A 24,732-nucleotide genomic window follows, 5' to 3' on the forward strand; every position below is an offset into this window, starting at 1 on the left:
CCAATTGTATCGTGCATTAAAATATAAATAAATAAATGAATAAAATAAATAAATAAATAGAATTATAACATGATTTTACAAACCACTTGAACAATTCATTAAAATCAAATAAAAATAATTAAATTAAATTAAAAGATATTTTAACATGGAATGTCTTGAAACAGATCATTTTAAAAGAAAACAGCATATTTGCAAAAATTCAGAAATCATATTTTCTTGGATTAAAATGTATTTAAATGAATAAAGACAGACATAGCTTTGTTTTTGACATCCAATTGCATCTTGCATTAAAATATGAATAAATAAATAATACATAAAATTATAACAATGTTCCAATCCACTTGAACAATTAAATTAAATTAAATTAAAAGATATTTTAACATGGAATGTCTTGAAACAGATCGTTTAAAATGAAAACACCATATTTGCAAAAATGCAGAAATCATATTTTCTTGGATTATAAATGTATTTAAATGAATAAAGACAGACATAGCTTTGTTCTTGACATCCAATTGCATCTTGCATTAAAATATGAATACATAAATAATACATAAAATTATAACAATGTTCCAATCCACTTGAACAATTAAATTAAATTAAATTAAATTAAATTAAATTAAATTAAAAGATATTTTAACATGGAATGTCTTGAAACAGATCGTTTAAAATGAAAACACCATATTTGCAAAAATGCAGAAATCATATTTTCTTGGATTAAAAAGTAATTTAATTAATAAAAACAGACATAGGGTTGTTCTGGCCATCCAACTGCAACTTGCATTAAAATATGAATAAATAAATAATAAATAAAACTATAACATAATTCTCCAATCCACTTGAACAATAAAATAAAAATAAATAAAATAAAAATAAAATAAAATAAAATAAAATAAAATAAAAATAAAATAAAATAAAATAAAATAAAATAAAATAAAATAAAATTTTAAAACAATGTCCTGAAACAGATCATTTAAAATGAAAACACAATTTTTTCAAAGGTTCAATAATTATGTTTTCTACAGATCTCTATGGTAGTAACTCACTTGATCGGTAAAAAGGACTTTGATTGTGAGCTGTCCAGCTCCAGGAGGAATATATTTGACAGTGATGGTGTCATTGGCATTGGGAATGATGTCAAACTCAACATCCTCTTCCTTATCGCTGACAACATTCGCTTCACATTTGATTCCAACACTGATGTCACCTGAAAGACCCCCAACACAAGAAATACGGTGTAATTCACTCATGGAAAAGCAGGGGTTTCTGTGCATGCAGTGAATCTGCTTTACCTTCTCCAGCTTCTGTGCAGTCCACGGTGAAGTGTGTCGGCTCGTGAGCTTTCAGTCCGCTTTTCTCCAGTCCTGGACCAAACACTTTGACTTTGTGAGGATGGCTTCCCTTTCCAACATTCACCTAATGGAATAAAGCCTCCTGAATGTTAATGACAGCAAGCAGTGTTACTAGAGAATGAAAAATAGCACACTTTAAGAGTATGAATAAACAATGCAAATCAAGTCGAAGAGCATTTGATGCAAAGTCAAGTCGCTTAGTATTATTAAAGTTAGTATTTGAAGCTTTAACTTCGTTCAAGATAACCCGGAAACAATCAAATGAAACTCAAACTCACAGAAATCACACACGACAAATATTAGAACATTAAGTATTAGAATTTATTGAACGTTATTGAGTTCAGTCATGAATCAAACACTTAAATGCATAAAAGCACATGGAAAAACAACCCAACTTCCCCTTCTGTAAATATAACCAGTGTTAGTACTTCATTTGAGCACTGCATTTTTCCAGAGTCTGACATTGTGAAATGTGTTTGCACGATCAGTCAAGCAAAAGCAAGTTGCATTGTTTGAAGCTCTGCAGTGAGTTTGCTTTCATTCTTATTTTTTCATTCTTAACTTCTGGAAAAAAGCAACTCTAGATTGCAAACACCACAAAACACCATTTTACAGTCAAATCAGTCAGTGTTATAATCTAATACAATTTCACACTGTGCAAAATCATCGCAAATTATCCAGACATTAAAAGTCATTTTAAAATCACTTCATGTTAGAAACATACTGAAATGGAATTGGATTTAGTGCTTTTGCAGCAAAAGAAACACGTCAAGCAGTAATGTATACTTCTCTTAAAAAACAAAACAGGAGAAAGCAATGGATAAATAGATTTGGAAAAATATGAAAACTAAAATGCACCAAATTTGATACAGCTACTGATTTTTTTTTAAATGTAGTGAAAAACAACAACAATAAAATACAATGCTTTTGTCCATCCTACTAGTCTCATGAAACATGCAATGCAATTATTTTGCATAACATAATGTGCATTTTCTCCGTTTCATTCCCTAAAGCCGATCCCCCATGCAAATATCTCATATCAAGCGTTAAAATCGAAATAAACAGCTGACATTATCTGACCGAGAAGCAGCGGCGCTCCATGACGGAGGTGGTTATGATGATGACAGGTTTATCTTTGGCTGCTGAAGGGTTAAGAGCACCAGCTATAGTTAGTGTATTAGTCATAATGGTTTTGGCCTCGGTCTGGGTCGCTCTTACCCTGAAGGGGCTGTTGGGAACACTGACGCCTCCCCAGGTCACGGCCAGCGTGTGTTTGACGGCCGAGGTCGGCGTGTATGAGCAGGAATACACATTATCACCTGTGCTCTTCACCTTCACGTCGATGGGGACGCCATCTGCATCCTGGGAAAACAAATGAATTCAAATGTTTAACTCAGAGCGGTTTGTGTCACTTTTACTGGCTGGTGCTTGCCAAACCTGTGCGATTATCCTCAGCGGCCCGTTTCCAGCGTCTTTGGCCTCGACGGTGAACTCAGCAGGTTTGTTTATGATACAGCCCGTCTTCTCAAGTCCTGCTCCGTAAGCCCTGACCTACAAACAAGAACACTTCTAATAAACTAGTAAAAGCACTAGGGATGCACGATATTGGATTTTGGCCGATATTCGATATGCCGATATTTTCAAAATAATTTTGGCCGATGCGATACCGATATCGATATATATAAAAAATTTTCGCCTGATATATTTAAACTTTAATTTTACTGAAGAGAAATCCATGTATCTCTTCTGTACTGATTCTACCATAAATGTATTATTTTACAAATGTAGACAGACATTCACATCTGAAAAACAGGTCAATTATTTCACTTGAAGAATATCGGTTTGGCTCATCTGCAGAAATATTCATATCGGCCGATACCGATGATGGTCATTTTAAGCTTTTATCGGCTGATACCCATGCTGTGCCGATATTATCGTGCATCCCTAAAAAGCACCAATGCAATCTCCTTTATTTTGGATTTTTCCTGGGATTTTTTAGCACTTTTTGCAACAACGATACAATCATTTAAAGTAGATTTATTTTGTAGTTGTTTAATGCATTTTATTTCTGAATTATTAGTTTTAATTTCCTCTGTTGCACTAAGATGTTTGTGCTTATGCAGTAAAAGAAAAACTTTCATATTTTTGCCAATTTCCCATTCATTTCCTATGGCGGGTCATTTTTGACCCGAAGACCCTGAGTGTGACTATTTTTTTTACGACCACTTAGACTTTTCAAATCCTGTCCCCAATATTTGTGTTCATATACCAAGTACCAATAAAGTCACCAAGTTTCGGAACATTCCGATGAAGCTACGATTTTTAACATTAAAAAATAAAAAATATTTAGGGTCATAAATGACCGAAGAACCTCAGAGGGTTAAATCAAATGTTTGCCAGTATTTTAAAATAAAACACAGTGTTTTAGCTCATCCTGATATTCTTAAGAAACATGCAATGCAATAAAAAAATTAAAATTAAAAACATATTCCATTTAAAACAGATTTAATAAATGTTTTGTACTTGTGTGTACATACATACATATATATATATATATATATATATATATACATATAAACTGTGGCAATACAATCTAGACTTAAACATTTAAATGTATTAAATTAAGCAATTAAATAAATTACAATAATGAGAATGTGTTTAGAATACGAAGACTAACATTACTATTTTTTAAATTGCATCATAAATTGTAAATATGTTTTTAAAGTTCTATTACTCTCAACAGGTTATAACAATATTACACATTGCCACAATTTAAATATTTTATAAATATATACATTTTCACAATTAATGCAATGCACTTTTATATATATTTATAAAACAAAAAATTTAAACTGGGGCAATGTCTAGTACTCACTTAAAAATATATTAACAAATTGAATAAAAAATAATAATAATTGAGTAAATGATGATAATAATAATAAATGAAATCACTATTAAATACAAAAAACAATCAGAAGAATGCTTTACGATACTGAGAGTTTTGGGGAGAAATGTGCTTAATGGTCATGAAAGAGGAAAACTCATATACTTCATGCACACATGGAAAAATTACTGTCTTGTTCACCTGGTTGGGGTTGCTGGCTTTGTCATCAGCGACGATGTGGGCCATGAAGGGACTGTCTTCAATGTCTTCATCATCACACATGACATGGACGGCGTATTCCCCCGATTCGGTGGGCCAGTACCTCACATTACACGAGCCGTCGTTCTGATCATCACACTCGATCCGGGCCTGAGACGGACCCTCGATGGCAAAGCCTACAGAAAGGAAGGTATTTACATCATGTGATGATAAAACAGGTGATGGAGCACTGATCTAAATGTGACTGTGATAAGATGTGTAAAGATCTGTGATCTCACCCAGCACTCCGATGTCAGTTCCGATGGATTCAGCCACAAAGTCCGCAGACTTGCCCACAACGCCCCCCTCCAGCCCCGGACCCCACGCACGGATCTTCTGCTGTCCCGCTTCAGAGCCCACTAGAACCTCGAAGGGGCTGAACACAAGAAAACAAGATCTAACGTCACATGTATGCATGGAAGGAGTCGATCTCCTGATGAAATTTCACTCCGCAATCAGAAAAAAAATAAAATAAATAAAAATAAAATAATAATAATAATAATAATAATAATAATATATATATATTGCATAACAAAAATAAGCCTTGTTTTATGACCATTAAGATTTTATGCATTTAATTCTAAAGAAACCTTGACATTATTTCCAGAAAAATTCAGCAAATTTTCTTTACAAATAATGTAACGCAATTTTTTTTTAATATTCAAACTGTGGCAATGCAATCTACTTTATGCAAAAAATTTCTGGTCAAATTTATTATTATAATTATTATGAATTAGCTTTTATTTCTATATTTTCAGGTTTAAAAATGTAAATTAAAAATTAATTTAAACCTTTAGATTTAATTTAATTATTACAATAATGGAAACCTGTTGGAAATAATAAAATAAAAAAACTTCACAATTAAATATAATTAAATATGTAGCTCCCACATTAATCTATACATGCAAAAAAAAAAATTATGAAATCACTATTGAGGATAATACTTCAAAAAAAAAAAATGTGAAAAAAATCTTCATGCATTACAATAATGAGAATTTGGGGAAATAATGTGCTTAATAGTCATGAAAACAATGTAAAATTGCATAAATCTCACTGGTTCTAAAAACAAGCTTTATTGTCTTTAAGCAAAATACATCTATTATGAGTTGAAATAAGACCTGAAAGATTTTTATAAAGATCTCAAAATGCCATTATTTGTCAATAAGACACAACCACGTGTGTGTTATCCTGACAGCTTCAGCAGCACAAACAGCGCTGATGTCTCTATTCCAACACAAACACACGTCATAAATCTGCGCCTGGACTCTACGTCAGCAGAAACCTCTGAGAGAGAGAGAGTGTGTGTGTGTGTGTGTGTGTGAGGCTGACGTCCAGCTGAACAGGAGGTCGATTGTGTTCAGTCCAGCCTGTCTCTTTCACTCAGGCATTTCGGCTCCTGCAGTGCAGCCATCTGATTGGCCGATCTGCCATGCATGTGATCACCAGGAAGGCCACACACCACGCCGTCTTATAAAACCCAGACGAAATCTAAAAAACACCTTAAACAGGTTTTGTTGGTGCTGCATGCTTCTGCATAACCACACGTCCACAAGCAGAGCGAGCACAAATCCGACTCTAAAGACAGCGGTCGTTCTCTTCCTCAGTCTGTTGAGTAAGATGTTTACTCTTCTCTGTCTGGTGTGACTGAACCGTTTCCTGGACGTGTCTTCATGCATTTCCACCACGTTACACACTAATGAGTCTTCTTGGCAGTGAACACTACGGTGAGCGGCATGAGCAAACCTCATCTACACATACAATAATAAAATCATTCATGCTGTGATAGATCAGCATAAGTTTGTTTCTGCAGGAAATATAAACCAGGTATGTTTTATATGTTATGCACCAGTGTTATTTCAGTTTTGTTTATATACTATTATTTTATTTATTTATCTTTTGATTTAACTTATTTTTTTTATTTTCAGTTTTCATTTTAATTTAAGTTTAAGTTAGCTTTAATTTAGTTTTTACTTATATATATATATATATATATATATATATATATATATATATATATATATATATATATATATATATATATATATATTTTTTTTTTTTTTTTTTTTAGTTTTTACAAATATTTCTATTTAGCTTTATTCCAATTAAATAAAGTTTTACATCTAATACATATTTCATCTACTATAATAATACAGTACATATTTGAGTTTTGAATATATTTATTCATTTTAGTCATTTTGGTACTGCAACAAACTTAGTTTTTCATCTAATAATTAAACTTTATTTGTATTAGTTTTTAAATATTTCTATTTAATAGTTCTATTTAATATCAGATTAATATTTTTCAGTTTGGTAATTTTGCTACTTCAGCCTAAATTTATTTTAGTTTAAGTTTTTCATTAATATTTTTAAAAGCATCTTACTTTATTTTTTAAAACAATATATTTATATTGAGCTTTCATCTATATTTATTTCTGTTCTTATTTTAAGTTGGTTTTCAATCTAATACTTCATAATTTTATATATACATTTGTATAATCATTTTTTTACTTCAGCTTTATTCCAGTTAACAAAAATATTTCAATAGTAAACAAAATTTGTGTGTGTATATATATATATATATATATATATATATATATATATATATATATATATATATATATATATATATATATATATATATATATATATATATATAGGCCATCTATACAAATTTAAAAAAGAAAATGAGTTAAACATTTAACATTATAATAAAAAAAATTAACAATTCCATCGTTTTAAATATTATTTGAAACTATAAATGTGTATTACCCACTTTAATCTATGCAGATTACATTTTTTTTAAATCTTATAAAAATAAATATTACAACGAGAACCTTCTGATAATTATTATTAAAATCTTTCAATTAACGCAATGCTATTTTTAATAATTATTTATATTGTGCAATGCATAGCATCCACTTTAATCTATGATTAAATAGATTTATATTTAACTGATTGATAGATTTTTTTAATATACATATATATTTTATTTAATTCAAAATATATTATTTAAAAATATTGTTTATACTATGTATAGTACCAAAAATAATAAACACAATTTAAATAAAATTCATAATTTAAAATATTCATTTAAAAAAAATGTTATACTGTGGCAATGTGAAATAAAAATGTATTTTCATTTAAGATAATATTGTTACATTTTGTTTAAATCATCTAAAATAATCTATGCAAAAAAAAAAAAAATTCAACCTGTATTTTATGATTGCTAGTACTAAAAACATTTTGAACAGATATCAGTGACCACGACGCTGTCATATGTGAACACACTGAGGCCGTAAAGGTGAGTTTTAGAGCAGTGTTCGTTACCTCTTCAGAATGTGCTGTCCGGCCCAGGTGATGCTCACGGTGTATTTGCCAGGTGTTTGTGGATAATATTCATAAGAGTAAACGCCGTCTGAAGCGTCCTTCTGTTTCACAGGCTCCTCTAGACCTTCTGCAAGAGAAGAAACTATTCATTCACAAACCATTAGAGAAGAACGGCACGAATAAAACACATTCTCCCAATGCATTTTTTATTCCTATGAATCTGAGGATTATGAAGATGAACAGCAGTCATGTACAGGATCACGTTTGCTCAGGGATACACTTGTGTCCTGTAAGTTGTAGCGGACTCAGTGACTCATCTGTGACCCGGTCGGTCGATGATTCGTCTGGGAAACTGCCCCGGCTCACTCCAAATACTCAATCAGGACGGGGTGATCGTGTGTTTGTTATTTGGTCACTTACTGGGTCCTTTAACAGTGACCTTCAGATCACCACTCCCAGCGTTACGGGTGTCCACCTTAAAATCCGCCGTCTGACGCACTCTCACCCCTCTGGGCTGCAGACCTCGACCGGTGGCACGACATGCTCCGGGAACAGACGCTGAAACACACAAACACACACCATATGTGACTTACTGAAAGGTAACAATAAGCATTACTGTGCAGTAGTAGTACATATTTTAATGCATCGTCAGCATCTGAGACTATCTCAGTTACAAACAATACAAGCTGCATAAATACAATGAAAATAAAAACCGAAAATGTTTACACATAAAAAAAAAAAAATGTGAGTTTACAAAATAAAAAAAATGTTGTCTACATGCATTAAAAGTGGGACACTCCAATAAACAATATTTTATTAAAAGTGCAAAACCATTTAAAATCTATACATTTTTCTGCATTTTTGCATATTTAAATATGCAAATAAATGTGCTGTATGTATTTACAACAAAAATATTATATTTTTATATATTACGTTATATATATAATATATAGTACATATTCATAAAAATTATATGCCTATTCAGTAAATAAATATGCTATTTAATAATAAATAAATACATTTTACTATTACTTTTTATAATAAAATGTACATTTTTCTATATGTAAATATATATAAGAATATATTACATGTACCATAAAATAATCAATAAAATATCTATTTGCATATTTAATAAATACAATATGCAAATAAATCTAATTTTACTACATTGTTATATATTTATAATATATAAATGAGTATGGAATATAGTACATACAGCAAAAAAAAAAATATATATATTTATTTGAATATCAAATTTGCAAATATAATTGTACTATTTGTTTTTATATATGTAATAAAAATATTACATTTTATAGAATATAGAGTATAGAATATAGTACATATACTATAAAATAATTAAATATTTCTTTGCATTTAATATATATATATATATATATATATATATATATATATATATATATATATATATGTATGAAATAAATGTAATTCTGTTAATTCTGTTAAAGAAATGACACTTTTACATAATGTATAAATATATATAATGAGAATTAATAAAGTACATATATCATAAAATATAAAATTGGTTTGCATATTTAATAAATAAAATATGCAAATAAATGTAATTCTGTTAATACATATATTTTTTTTATAAAAATGTAACTTTTACATAATGTATAAATATATATAATGAGAATAAATATAGTACATACACGATAAAACATAAAATCGGTTTGCGTATTTAATAAAATATGGAAATAAATGTGTGTGTGTGTGTATTTTTTTATTATTATTAAACATGCAAAGAAATATTTTAATTTAAATATATGACTATTTGAATATCTGTCATAATTCATAGTAGTTTTTTTAGGAAAATTTATTTCCAAATCTGAACTTTGCCACCAATGATTCAACATTTCTTGTGGCATTTTTAAAGCTCATAATGGATCTATGAAGCTCTTTCATTTGCTTGTGAAATGTCCTGAAATAACATTTTGAGCTGTAAAAGTCCAGCTATCTGTCTCCTGAGGGTCTCGTTTGGTTTTACGGCTCATGTCTGCTTTCCTTGTTCAACAGTTCCTCGAGATCACGCTCATCCTAACCTGCACACCACAAACAGCATCCTACGGGAACACTACAGCTACCGGCCAAACAAAACCACTCAATTACAGAGGGAAGAGAAATATAGAGCTGATATCCCACTGAACCACAATAAAAGAGAAAAGTCATTCCTTTATAGGGCTGCACGGTTTTGTGGATTTTTATGATTAAAAAAAAAAAAACAGTAAAAAAATTTTTTTTTGAAAAATTCCCAATTTGTACAATTTGGCCAAAAATTTTGACATTATTATTAAAGTCATTTGGATACACATTAATAATCAAAATAACTAAAATAATTAGAATTGAAAAAATGTCAAATAAATGTTTTAGAACTCTTTGAGATGAAGAACAAATAACATGATGCAATCATCACAGGATTCAACAATGCTCTCACTGTTCGGTTTTAACAGTTAAATTCAACAAATTGCTAAAACAAGCCTGTTGAATCAGCGGCATGATAACGTTTAACCACACGGGAAATCAATTAAAACAGAACTGCCGCACGTTTGGAAAAGCTGTTTCAGAGAAAAGGAATTTTGGTGTTTTACAAGGTATAAAACGCTCAGTGACGCACAGCCAAAGCATGAACAGAACAGACCGAGACTACAGCAGGAACCAGCGTCATCAGACTTCAATCAATCAATTTAACAAGCCATGTTGTTACTCGAAATAAAATAAGACTTCACTGAAATAAATAAATATATTAACTATACATATATAACATTTAAATTTTCATTTAATGTGACTTGATGTGTTACAAAAATAATAATAATAATAAATTATAAAACAGAAATGACTCACAAAATTACTTAAACTTATAAAATATAAATAATGTAAAAATAATATTTAAACATTCAAAATAAAAAAATAAAATAATGGTATTAACATAACACTAAAATAAATTTATTTCATTTGTCGTCTAATAAATTTCATCTCAAACAACAAAAAAAGTGCATAAAAATCCTAATATTTGAATGTGAGCTGGTCCATCAAAATTACAAGCATTGAACACAAACACCAATCTAAAAATCCCCAAAATATTCCACTTTATTTAATACATAAATGTGTATAATGTGAATAAATATAGTACGTATACCATTAAATAATTAATAAAGTATTTGCTTATTTAATAAATAAAACTGCAAATAAATGTAATTTTACTATTAATTTAATAAAATAAAAATTACATTGCTAAATATTTTTTATATTAAAACATTTGAGGATAGTACATGCACTATAAAAAAATAATAATAAAATATTTTTATTTTTTAATAAACTACATATTTCCTTATTTCTATATATATAAAACCCTTAAAAAAAATTCAAACGAAGGTCATATTTAACGAAGCTGGCTGCATCACACACACCACAAACGAGTGCATTATTTACTAAAACACTAATCGACCAACAACATATTTAAGCAATTGTCAGCTCAGAAAGAGGACGCTGGGTAGTGTCTGTATTTAACTGCATGTAGTACCTGGGCCGATGTTGACGGTGAAGGGGCTCTTAGGGATGGCGATGCCTCCGAATGTGATGTTGATGGTGTGAGGGCCGGCCTGCATGGGTTTGTAGCTGCAGCGGAAGACGCTTTCACCCTTGTCTTCCATGATGGCCTCCACAGTGTTTTTATCACCCAGAGGGTCTCTGATGACGGCCGTCACATCCCCCACTCCTGCTCCTGATTAACACAGACAGCAGAGCGTCTTCAACACATGTCTTCTTCAAGAAAATGAGCTCGAATTCAAGTTTGCACGTTCAGACCTGCGGTGTAGATGTCGAAGGAGGTGGGTTTGTTAGCGATGTTTCCCAGCGGCTCCAGTCCGGGTCCTTTAGCCGTGACTTTAGTGGCGTCCCCCAGGGCTTTGTCCACGTTCACCTCAAACGGGCTCTTTGGGATTTGCTGTCCAGCGAAAAGCACAGTGACCTGTGGAGTGAACACAAAACACCAGGGGACTATATTTCACAGAGGAAACTAATTTGTTCTGTGTTTCTATATAATCAAATGAGTGTTTTTACACAAGCACACACCTATGTGACAATTATATAACAACCAGGGGGCCTCAAGATGCAGTAAAATTAAAGTAATAAATTAAAAAAATGTCAAAACTTTTAAATCATCCACAAGTGTTCTTGATTTATTTGCAGGAAAAGGTAAAAAAACAACAACAAAAAAAAACTGGATATATTTAAAATTTAAAATTTAAAATTTAAAATTTAAAATTTTAAATGTAAAATTAAAAATTAAAAATTAAAAATTAAAAATTAAAAATTAAAAATTAAAAATTAAAAATTAAAAAATTTAAAATTTAAAATTTAAAATTTAAAATTTTTAGACCTGAAAAAGTCATGTGAATTAATGAAATATTCACAAATTAATAAAAAAATAAATGCAATTTCACTTTTAATTGTTATATTTATAATAAATATATTAAATTGTTACATATGTATAATATATGAATAAGAATAAAATATTTAGTTGCATATTAAATATGCAAAAGCAATTACAACGTTTTTTATTTTTGTAATAAAAATGGCATTACTGTACATATATATTTATAATATATAAATGTAAGATAAAATTCAATGCCTCCTATAATAACTGCATGTTACTAATGAAGAAAAACAGAGTGGATGCATTGAGGAGGAGCACAAATATGCATCGTTTACATAGTTATGATCCATTATATTGGCACAGATTCTGTGTAATAAACATCTTTTTGTGTCGGTAAGTTGGAAAAGACATGTATATAGTACACCGCAGTATACAGACGTTCATCCTGACCTTGTGCAGTCCCATGGCCTGAGGGATGTACGTCACGCTGTAGGTCTTTTTGCCTTCATTGAGCACAGGTTTGACCTCTTCTCTGTGTCCCTCTGGGTCTTCAACATACACCGTGACCTGGCCTTGACCCGCGCTGAAGGTGTCCACCGTGAACACGGCCGGACGCATCACACGGTTCCCGCTCGGCTCGATGCCTGACCACAAACAACCCAGAAAATCAATCAGGACTTCAGGATTTCAGTTTTAATTACAGATCCCACAGAGCTGTTAAAACAAAAAATGCATGCTTCAACAGTCCAACAGTTCAGTTAAAGATATGAAATCATATAAAGTGTACATGCACGTATATGTAAAGGTTATGCACATGCATTTTAATTTTAGTTTCAGTTTTGCATCGTGTGATTGGTGCATACTATAAAAGTTCCTCACAGGTTGATTGCAAATTAATTCTACATAAATAAATACATGCATTATTTATTAACAATATTAATTTATTTAAAGAACAATAAATGCAATACAATAAATACAAATTGAAACACTTTCAATAAATTTGACATTATGTTTGCATTTAAATTTCAATCTTTTCCTCATTTGTACTCTTTTAAACCCTGAAGCCCTGTGGGCTGAAACATAAAAAGCCATTATAAATTAAAAGCCCTTATGATTTTACTGCATGATGTGGATTTCATTCATGAATCCCCTACTTGTGCACTATTGCATTATTTATTCGTACAAAGAAATGCAAACATTAGATATAGTCTTATGTTGGTTAGAAAGCACAGTGTTCGACACAAACCTACGAACGTAATGATCTAAAAATACTTTAGTTTATAGTTTGAGGGAAACCACACAAAACCACAAACACACGATCCCTCAGAGCTCATAAAACACTCTACAAGGAGCACACAGATTTAGGAAACAAGAGTCGTTTTATTTGTAGTACTTTCTGAGATGACATTCACTTAATGGAAAAATACCATTGATGTGATATTTTCATTATTTGTCGTAAATTATACGGTCATTTAAAAACAGAGGAGAAGATTTCCCAAGACTCACGACGCTGCAAACAAAGCCTCGCAGTGCATTTTACTCATTTTAGTCACAGGAAATTTGTAGAGGTCACTTTTAGTGTGAGAATCATAACTCTTAAACCCATTAGCCATCGGTTTTATAGCTTTAGTCAAATTTACAACAGGTAAGAGGCACATTTTCACTCCATCCATCAGTTCTGAACATAACAGGATAATCACACGCTACTAAAACCGACAACACAGACTTTTTTATTGTTGTTGAAACAATGTATTTGATCAAAAATACAGTAAAAAATTTGAAATATTATTACACTTTAAAATGAGTTTCTTTTATAAATATATTTTTTGAAATGTAATTTATTCCTGTGATCAAAACTGTATTTTCAGCATCATTCCTCCAGTCTTCAGTGTCACATGATCTTCAGAAATCATGAAAATATGATGATTTACTGCTCAAGAGACATTTCTGATTATTAGCAATGTTGAAAACAGTCGAGATGCTTCATATTTTCCATTCAAACAACTGAGGTAGAATAAAAAAAAATATTAATAATAATACTTATTTAGCAAGGACACATTAAATTGCTCTTTTGCTCTTTATATTAAAAACACTAATCTTAAAAAAAAAAACATTAATCAGCAAAAACGGTTTAATAATAACAACTGAGCGGCAAATTTGCATATTTTCATGATTTCTGAAGATCATGTTACACTGAAGACTGGAGGAATTCAGCTTTGCATTCCAGGAATAAATTACATTTCCAAAAAAAAAAAAAAAAAAATTATATATATATATATATATATATATTAGGGGTGTAACGATACGCGTATTCGTATTGAACCGTTCGGTACGATGCTTTCGGTTCGGTACACGGTACGCATTATGTATACCGAACGGTTCGTTGGAGTAATTAATTATATTTGAAAAAAAAAAAAAAAGAGAGAGAAAGAAATATAATGATATGCGTTCAACAAGGTAGCCCAATAACCCAAACAACGTAACAGGCAACGCCCCTGACACTCCCGAAGAAGAAAAAAACACCATCTTATATGTTTATGTTAGGCTACTCAGCAGGCGCTCGCTCACTCAGTACGCGCTGAAGGCTCGTTGCAAAATAGCCAATGCGTTTAACAGACTAGAAATGAGAAGATCCTCCAATAACCAACAGGTCTGGTGTTTGGGTGCACTTTGGATTCCCTTTAAGCTATAATGGTGATGGCAAGAGAGTGGTGGATAAAAAAACAACGGTATGTCGCATCTGCAACATGACAGGGTACACCAGCGGGAGTACAAAAAAAAAAAAAAAAAAAACCAGCGGGAATATCTGGGATATATGCGTCAGTACTATCTGGGAAAAGACGAAAAAAAGGAGAAACATGCACGCAGCAAACTATCCCTGCAGCATTTAGACACTATAGCTTACAGGGAATCCAACCCAAACACCAGACCTGTTGGTTATTTTAGGATCTTATATTTCTGGTCTGTTAAAGGCATTCGACATTTTGCAACGAGCCTTCAGCGCGTGCTGAGTGAGCGAGCGCCTTAGGGGCCGTTCACATATCGTGCCCAAAAACGCATGGAAAACGCTAAGCGCGTCTTTCTCCTGCTTTCCAAAGCGCTCGGGCAGAAGCGCTCATGAGGCGTCTGTCTTTGCTAAGCAACAATGACGTGCTCTCTCCATGAGACGCGGAAATTTCAGCGAAGGATAAATGGATTTGCAGCTCTAAAAATCGCTTGCAGTAGCTCTGCTACTGAATTTATTTCAAAATTGCAATCCATATACAACTATGATCAGCTGTTCCTTCATCTTGGCTGAGCTCTCAACGTTGTTACGGGAAAGGATGAAGCTGATTGGTTGGTTCTTGTCACATGACCCGCGGTGCGCTTGCGGCATTCTGAAAAGTTGAGATGTTTTTACATTTTGCTGTATCTAAAACGTATCGAACCGAACCGAACCGAACCGTGACATCAGTGTATCGTATCGAACCGAACCGTGAATTTTGTGAACCGTTACACCCCTAATATATATATATATATATATATATATATATATATATATAAAAACGTAATTTAAATTGTAATAATATTTCACAATTTTTACTGTATTTTTGATCGAATAAATGCAGCACTGGTAAGCAGAAGAGACTCAAAAAGTATTACATTTATTCTAATTATTTCAAACTTTTAATTAACCAGCAGTGAACATGAGCAAACTCAAGCTCAAAAGGAAATATGAGACACGGAGGAAACCTGTTATCTTAATCCCATCACGCTGCATTAACGATACTGTGATGCCTCAGGTGTCTGAGAAAGTCTGACCGTAACGCTCCATTCGCTCCGGCTGATACTCAAAACCTGACAAGATTCATGAAAACTACAAGATCCTGAAACTCTGGTATGATAGCAATCTGTGTTTGTGCGGCTGCTCAAACATATCTGTCTGTTTTCTAAGATAACGCTGGGTGTTTCTATGTAAACATCCACATGAGAACAAGCCGGAAGCTGCATGTTTGTGAGGTGACAGAGCCGGCTCACCTGGGCCGTACGCACGCGCCTTCTTCGGGTTGAGTTTGGGTTTGAGAGGAGCTCCCGGCTTCAGTTTGGCTTTGGGGAACTGAGACAGATACGTCATGACCGACTGCTCGTCCACACTGGGGTCAATGATCTCCTCTGGAGCAATCACCTGCAAACACAGACAAAATAATCACCTGCTTTAATGTGCAGCAAACTCATTTCTGACACAACATTTGGCTCGAACGTCTACCTGCTTATCCAAACCAAACACATTTTTATGCATTTTTTTTATTCTTTATATTTTTTTTATATTTTAACTTTAATTTTAGTTTTAGTTTCAAAGAATTTCGTTTTTTTATTATTATTAAAAATAAATGTAAAAATAAAAATATGTATTAATTATAGTAATTTATTAATATATAATTTATTACAAAATTGTTATTTTTTTAGTTTAAGTTATTTTATTAATTAATGTATTTAATTATTATTTTTTAGTTTTAGTTATTTTTTTAATTAATGTATTTTTTTTGTTTAGTAAATATTAATAAATATTAGTTATTTGATTTATTAAACTAAACAAAAAGAGAAATGTTACCTTGGCAAAAGTTGGAATAAAGTTGATTATTAAGTATATTTTATATGTCGCTTCAGTTAATTTTGGTTTTATTTGAAGTAACAAAATGTGAATGTTTTTAGTTTAAGTCAAATAGCTGTAAATAACTGTAATTTTATTTCACTTAGCGTTTATTTTATTTCAAGTAACTTGTATGATTTTATCTATAATAACCCCGATCCACGATCGCACATTATGAATGCGATTCCATTAATTTAACATTTATTTCATACGTGCATGTATGTTTTTTCATGCAATATTTCTCAACTGAAAATCAAATACAGTAGCATAAGTTCCTGATCAGATTAGAAAATAGTTCTGCATTATTTCCCATCAAAAGAACAAAAATCAGAAACACAAGTGAAAGTAGAATATTCCAGTAAATCTAACCTGGATCATATTAACTCTGTAGATGTGTCTAACACGTATCTCGAAACAGATTTAATGTGGCGCCTCTGTGCTGCTGAAATCTCATCCTGACTCACTAGGGGTCAAAGGTCACCAGCTCACCTGTGGGATCCCCAGCCAATCGTCAGCGAGCTGCATGGCCTCTGTGGCGTTTTCCACCGGCTTCTCCCCGTCCCAGATCTCCCAGTCCGGACACAGGCCTGAAAAACACAAATACAGTCAGACAGATTATTAGAGTTGGCTAAGGTGTTAAATAATAATAACAATAATAAATTAATCTAATTTATTGATTACAAATACACCAAAATTGAGTTGTTGAAATATTGAAAATGATAAATATTAATTTGTTGTTGTGCTCTACATTGCAACTTAAACTGAGGCACATTATAGAGTGTCAAACACATTTATTGCTAAATTACGTAAACAAAGAACAAGGTTATTTTGATTAATGGATGTTAATCCTGATACACAAACCATCAACATTTTAATTAAAGTTTTATTATTAATGATAATAATAATAATTATTAATAAAAAAAGCAAACAAGTACTTAAATTAGTGATAAATTATAGATACAAATTATTTAAAACAAACCATAAAATCAAAATGATTAATATAATTATAAATAACAATATAAATGTATAAATAAAAAATAAAATGAATAAAATTATCAACACAGAAATGAATAAATTAATACAATAATATGTAAAGAAGTAATAAATTATAAAAAAAATAAAAATAAACAAGTACCAAAATTTATTAAAAAAAAAAAAACAAGTAAAAATGATTATTATATAAATAAGTTAATAATATGAATCAATATAAATAAAATTATAGATATAAAAAAGTATATATTTATATAACTTACAGTATATATAAAAGTAATATATAAAGTAACTGAATTTTTTTTTATTACAAATGAATAATAAACTGAATTAAAAAAAAATTAGATTTCATTGAATTATATTGAATTTCATTGTTTAGGGTGAAACCGAAAATAAATTTTCAGTCCACTGATGATGGAAGGTATTATTAATAAAGTGCTTAATGTGAGTGAGAAGTTTTCTAGAATTATCTAAGGATTAAAAAAAAGAGAAAACATGCACTCCCTTATGAAACAAAAATATATTGCAGTACATTGGAAAATATCATGTAATATATTAGGCATATATTCTTATATATATTTATTTTTTCCAATATATTGCAATATATTGAAAGCGGCAATCATTTGTATATTTTGCAATATATTATATAATATATGCATCATCAATATATTATTAAATGTATTCATATATATAAAATATTAGAAAATAAAACGGGAAAATAATATTTATTTTATATTTATATTACAATATATCACAATATACTTTAAGAAATATATTGGTAAATATATTTTCCTTTCGTAAGGGCTAAAAAGCTCCTCCACACCAACTGAGTTAGAAATTTAGGAAATGTTGTAGACACAACAGAAGAGCTTTGCACACAGAGTTCTGACTCGTTCACAGCTGTGTTTTACGGCTGATCCACCGTATCTAGACAAACATGCAGCAAACGCACACAGCTGTCCATTAAACACAACAACAATAATAAAAAGAAGCGCTCACCTGGAGCGCAGCTGTCCACCAGAGCGCCCAGCGCTCGGCCGTTCCTCCAGTCCTGACTGAAGTTAGTGATCGGGAGGTCAGCCACTTTGTTCTGGATCCAGCCCAGCAGCCTCTGCTTGGGCGTCTGTTTCTTGGCTTCCTCGTCGTCTTCATCCTCCCAGACGGGCATAGAGATGGAGTAATGGAGGATGAGGGTCCAGACCAGACCCAGGATCAACTTCAGGTTCCCATCCACAATCGCTTTGCTGTCTGTTTGGAGCCGGAAATTAGATGGTTAAATAATCATAATAATGAAGCAAATAAAGCATGCAAATAAGTACTGAAATATTGAGAAATAAAAAGAAATGCACAAATAAATTAATAAAATAAGCAAGAAAAGTACTGAAATTGTTAATAAATTTGATAATATGAATAAAGCAAATAATAAGTGATTTATGCATGCATTAATACGTGCATAAATTAAAAACATTTATTAAAAGAAATGCATAAACAAGCAAATAAGTCATTAAATAAATCAATCAAATAAACAAGTGGCTGAATAAATACTGAATAAGCAAAGCAAATATGTAATAAAATAAAACATTAAAAATAAAATAAACGGGCTAATGTGACTCAAGCAAGCAAATAAACCATGAAATAAAATATTAAATAAATAAAATACGTGAATGTTAATAATGATGCATAAAAATGATAAATTATAAACAGGTGAATATGAATCAAAAGTAAATAAGCCAGTAAATAAGCAGGTTTTTTGTGTGTGTCCCAATTTTTTTTTTCTGGACAACCTTCTGATGGATTTTACTTTAAATTGTGAGTTCCATTCAGGTTTCATGCCATTGGCACTTTTTTTTCGAAGGATTGTTTACAATTTCACAGCATAAGCTATAAAGCTTTTTCCCAGTAAATAATAAAATACAATGCACTGCAATTTTATTCTGTTTTATCCTTATACTTCGTGAAAATATGTTCTCAAAGATTCCTTAAGTTTTATTTGGGATGTTAAACTACTTTAGGAGCTCTAAGGACTGCCATGGTGAAAACAATATTTGAAATCTCCTTGTGAATTTTGCTAGAGTATGGGTCAGTGTTTTGATTGCAGAAGAGTTCGACAAAGGATTACTAACATAATAAAACAACTCCAGGTATATTTTTGATGAGGATATGACAATGCAAAATGGTTAAAATCTCTTAAAAATCTATGCTGAATGATAAAGACCCTTTATTAATAATTTACTTGGGGGAAAAATGGAAAAAACTAAAATATAAGTACATAAACCGATTAATCGATTAATCGTAAAAATAATCGACAGATTAATCGATTATCAAAATAATCGTTAGTTGCAGCCCTAATATTTATAAAGAAATATGTAATAAATCCCCCAAAAAATACACACATTATATATGCATATTACTAATAAAACATGAACATATTTACAGTAGGAAATTTACACATATCTTCATGGAATATGATCTTTATTTAATATCCTAATGATTTTTGGCATTAAAGAAAAATCTATAATTTTGACCCATATAATGTATTTTTGGCTATTGCTAGAGATATACCCCAGCGACTTCAGACTGCTTTTGTGCTCCAGGGTCACAAATATATTTGTATGAAATTATCTGTATTATATACTCTGTCACTTTGGCAGGCGAGGGATTGCAGCGTCCCAGTGACCGATGTGAACTCTGCAGATCAGAGCGATGCCTGTACCACGAGGAAGACGGTGGAATGTTTGGCAGCGTTTGTGAAGCTAGAAACCAGCTCAGTGCCAGACAGAGCATTATTCATTAGCACTGACCCCCCCGACCCGTCCCGTCCTGTCCTGTCTGCCTTCACGAGGTTCCCGTTTATTGGGATCTCCATAAGGAGCCCCTTCACCACCGGACGGCCCAACAATACAACAACAGAAACCACTGCTGGCGACCGAGTGCATTCAGAGAACAGAAGAATGAAGGTTACCATGAACAAACGATGCATGCATTATAGATGAACAGCAGAAGGTTTTAGAAAGCTTCGACTGAAACTGAGATGTTGAGTGGAAAAATATAAAAATACAGCTCTGAACAGGATACAGACCAATAATTATATTTCATGAAATCATTTGTTGATATTACAGTAAATGACAGACTTTGATTATATTATATATTTAAATACAGACACAGGTACACACATATATATTGTATATATACTGTATACTACAGATACTGTATATATAATCATTTCAGTAACAATCCATTTTAATTAATGCATTTAATGCATTTTTTCATGCATTTTAAAGAATGCATTATATTTTTATCAATCTATGTTTATTGTTTATAATTGTATATGATATAATATAAAATACATTATATACAAATATTTCAATAATACATTCATTTGCATTATTTGCACATTTGATATAATGCATTTAAAAGATTAAATACACTTTATTACACGTGTACATTAATGCAGTACATATGTTGAGAAGTTGTTTCTCAGTGGGCTTCTGGGACGTGGTACGTGTCACTTCTGGGAACAACGCAGCTTCTACTTAAAAGCAGAAGTAGAGAAGCAGAGTGAGCGAGCTGAAGGTCATCCAGGCCAGTCATTGTTTTAGGAGGTCATTTGAGGAGAAGCATTAAAACACACCAAAGTCCCAAGATAAATCCAGCCTGAACAAGCTAGGAAGGGTACATATATACAGAACAATACTGCATGCATTTCCGACATGACAGGAAACCCGAGGTGCTCACTTTAAAACTCTTGAGCCGAGAGCTTGGGAAAAACACCAACACATTTGACAGTTTGTTAGTTGATCCTACAGTTACATTAGTCTCAGAAACACTCATTCCAACCGGATCAATCCAAACAGATGGCTAAAAAGCCTGATTATGAAGGTCTCCAAACACTGACATAATCCAACTACGAGAATCCACAACGATCATCGGCCCGCTACGCCCTGACATGAGTCTGAAGATACACAGCTTCACAGACAAAAAGAAAGAGATAGAGAACTTACCAAGATACACAAGCGTCAATATTTGTTAATTAATATAAAGATATAACAAAAACACAGAGAGGAAGAGCACCCTCAGATGAAGCTGTAATACTAACATATTGGGGAAACTGATCTGGAAAACTATCGAGTGTGTATTTGTGTTATCAGAGAGAGTAAAAGGTTTCTATTTGTGATGGGTTTTGAATCTTAAATGCAGCTTTAGTTAAAGATTGAAAGATACACTACAGTAACTAATCTTATAGAAAACAATCACGAGAAAGAAAAATTTATTAGTGTTTTGATTACACAGGAAATTAAGAACATTCAAATATTTAACAGTTTTAGAATGATTTCATTTTCGTGACAATTACATCCCTGATACTCATTACTGTAGCAGTAATTATAAAATAATAATATTAATTATTAATATTAAATTATATTTTATGATTATTAAATGACACATCTTATATTTTATAATTGTATTACATTATTATTAATAATAATATAATAATACACTTATTATGGTGCTATGATAATTTTTTTATTTCTTTTAAAAAAATTATCATCATAGCATTCATAAGTTCATTGCAAAATAAAATGTACATTTTTGAAGACAGAGAAAATAATAAAGTGTTATTATACAATAAAAATAGCAACAATCATAAGTGTAATGCAAATACATTTTAAATAATTATTTGTAAATATTTATAATGCAAAATTTTTTAGAAATAATTTGATAATTTGATTTTAAAAAATAAATAATAATAATAAAATAATAGTAATAATTATTATTATTATCAATATCATTATTAATGTCTGGTAATGTCATGGTAATATTTGTCATACTACCTTTAACTTATGATTTATACAAATGTAAACATTTCTTTACAGTAATTTGTAGCGAAACACTTTTTAATGCACATAATTGTCATGAAAATAATGTCAGGATGTTCTGTTGGTTTGTGGGCTGAAATTTGACCATGTGAGACAAGAATATAGAGTAGTCTTCCTCATTCCGACTGCCAAACTTAAGAGGCTGAGTACGTAACCCTGTGGCACACCACACGAAACGAGAAAACAAAGAGGTTAAAAACAGTTTTGCACAGCTGTAACCTTCAGTTAATCACTGCTCCACTATTTAACTCCTTCCTCAGGCTGGCGAGTCTCCCGTGGCTCTGCTTTCATGAGATTAGATGGCAAAAAGAAGCAGAGGCGGGAGATTTCCTCAGGGTGGGTGTCCTCAACCCAACCCCACCATTACACACGGCTTCACCCACAAAACCTCTGATCTCGCTATAAATACAGACAGAAGCCAAACCACAGGTCTTTTCCAGTCACTTATCAAGAGTTAAAACAAGACATATCCACACGAGGGACCCTGTTAGTCGAGGTCTTCCTGCAGAGCATCATTCAGAAAAATAACCGAGACGTCTTGGAAAAGCATAAATGAGGAGGAGATTTGATGATCAGATTCAACAGAAGAACACAGGGAGATTTATGGCTCACGGAGATTTTTCAAAAGTGAGATGAGTTGAAGCTGTATAAGTTAAGTCTGGCCGTCTGTCAGCGGGCGCACGTGCAAAAAGCCCATCTGGAAATGCGTTTGAGTGGAGTAACGCAGAGACTCCACCCGTACCACCGTCATACAAGATCCACATTACAGCTCAAATTCAACATTACGAGAGGTTTGAGAAAAGGGAAAACTGTCCAGAAAGAGACAGAAAAATCAGTTTGAAGTTGAGGATGAATCGCACAAAACCTTGTCCATGTCAAATTACACGCGAATAACAAAAACCTGGAAATAACATTTTGCATAAAGACAAACAAAGCCTATTTTAAGGGCCTTTTTTTAAAATTAATATTGTGATTGTTAAGCACTCTCTAAATTTTCATTTCAATATATACTATAAACAATTTATATAAAAAAACATCAGATATTATTAGATTAAAATTTAAATAAAAACATGAAATATTTTATAGATTTTTTATATAGTATCTTTTTTTTTTATAAAGCATTTTTATTGTATTTAATGCACTAAACAATGTATGCTGTAAAACATGGCATTATAGTAATAAAAAAAAAAAATATTCAAAAAATAATAAAAATAAAAATAAATGTTATCATTTTTATTTAATAAAAATAAAAGTAAAGTAAAATAAAAGTTTTTATTTTAAGTTTTACTTTTGATTATATTTTATTACATTTTACTTTGTATTTTAAATTTTTTTTATCAAATTTTTTAATCACTGTTATCTCATGGTGGTATTTACAGTACTTAAAATGTATGCTGTTCTGTATAAAACATTGCAGTAATTATTTAAAAACTGAAAACACACTTTAAATGTATAATTAATAAAATAAATAAATTGAACTAAACACAAATTTATAATAAAATAAAAAATAAAATCTATAAAATACTGTTTTGCTTAAAATAATTTTTATTATTATTTTACTTTATTTTATTTATTATTTTATTATATTTAGCTTTTTATAAAAAAATTAAAAAAATACTTTTTTTTTTTTGCATTTTTATCTCATGGCAGTATTAACGGACTTAAAATGTGTGCTGTTCTGTATAAAACACGTCATTTAAAAAACTAAAAACATGGGAAATGTATGGGTAATTTAAAAAAAAATTATAGTCAAAATGCAAACAAAATGTTGCTCATGATCTTAACTTTTTAATTTTGGCATGAAATGCCCCAGACATGTTCTCATGAGACTCACCTGGGTAAGTATCGCATTATTCGAGTGCCTCTCAGGCTGACAACAGTTGTAAGTATCAGTGAAACTAAAAACACAAGTTACATAAAAAAAAAAAAAAAAAAAGTGTAAAATGAAAGCAGCAGTCATGCTTTCACCAACATCCGCCTGTATATCCAGAGATAAACGATTAAGAAAAAGAGCTGAATGCTTGTGT

At 31.2% G+C, this 24,732-nt stretch overlaps 1 protein-coding gene across 2 annotated transcripts in view; it reads right to left on the reverse strand.

Annotated features, from left to right (window-relative positions):
* Positions 1-24,732, reverse strand: part of LOC113055439 (filamin-B-like) — a 78,901-nt gene that overhangs the window by 34,242 nt on the left and 19,927 nt on the right. For both annotated transcript variants that reach the window (XM_026221747.1, XM_026221748.1), the window contains exons 2-15: positions 18,831-19,079; positions 17,331-17,428; positions 16,229-16,376; positions 12,662-12,855; positions 11,641-11,803; positions 11,357-11,557; positions 8,239-8,376; positions 7,819-7,945; positions 4,731-4,867; positions 4,435-4,628; positions 2,787-2,900; positions 2,568-2,711; positions 1,290-1,413; positions 1,044-1,204 (exon numbers count right to left, since the gene is read on the reverse strand). In XM_026221747.1, the coding sequence (XP_026077532.1) occupies positions 1,044-1,204; positions 1,290-1,413; positions 2,568-2,711; positions 2,787-2,900; positions 4,435-4,628; positions 4,731-4,867; positions 7,819-7,945; positions 8,239-8,376; positions 11,357-11,557; positions 11,641-11,803; positions 12,662-12,855; positions 16,229-16,376; positions 17,331-17,428; positions 18,831-19,079 (2,192 nt within the window). The remainder of the gene's footprint in view (positions 1-1,043; positions 1,205-1,289; positions 1,414-2,567; positions 2,712-2,786; positions 2,901-4,434; positions 4,629-4,730; positions 4,868-7,818; positions 7,946-8,238; positions 8,377-11,356; positions 11,558-11,640; positions 11,804-12,661; positions 12,856-16,228; positions 16,377-17,330; positions 17,429-18,830; positions 19,080-24,732) is intronic.

This window comes from Carassius auratus, chromosome 36 (assembly GCF_003368295.1).
Source record: "Carassius auratus strain Wakin chromosome 36, ASM336829v1, whole genome shotgun sequence".
Lineage (NCBI taxonomy): Eukaryota > Metazoa > Chordata > Actinopteri > Cypriniformes > Cyprinidae > Carassius > Carassius auratus.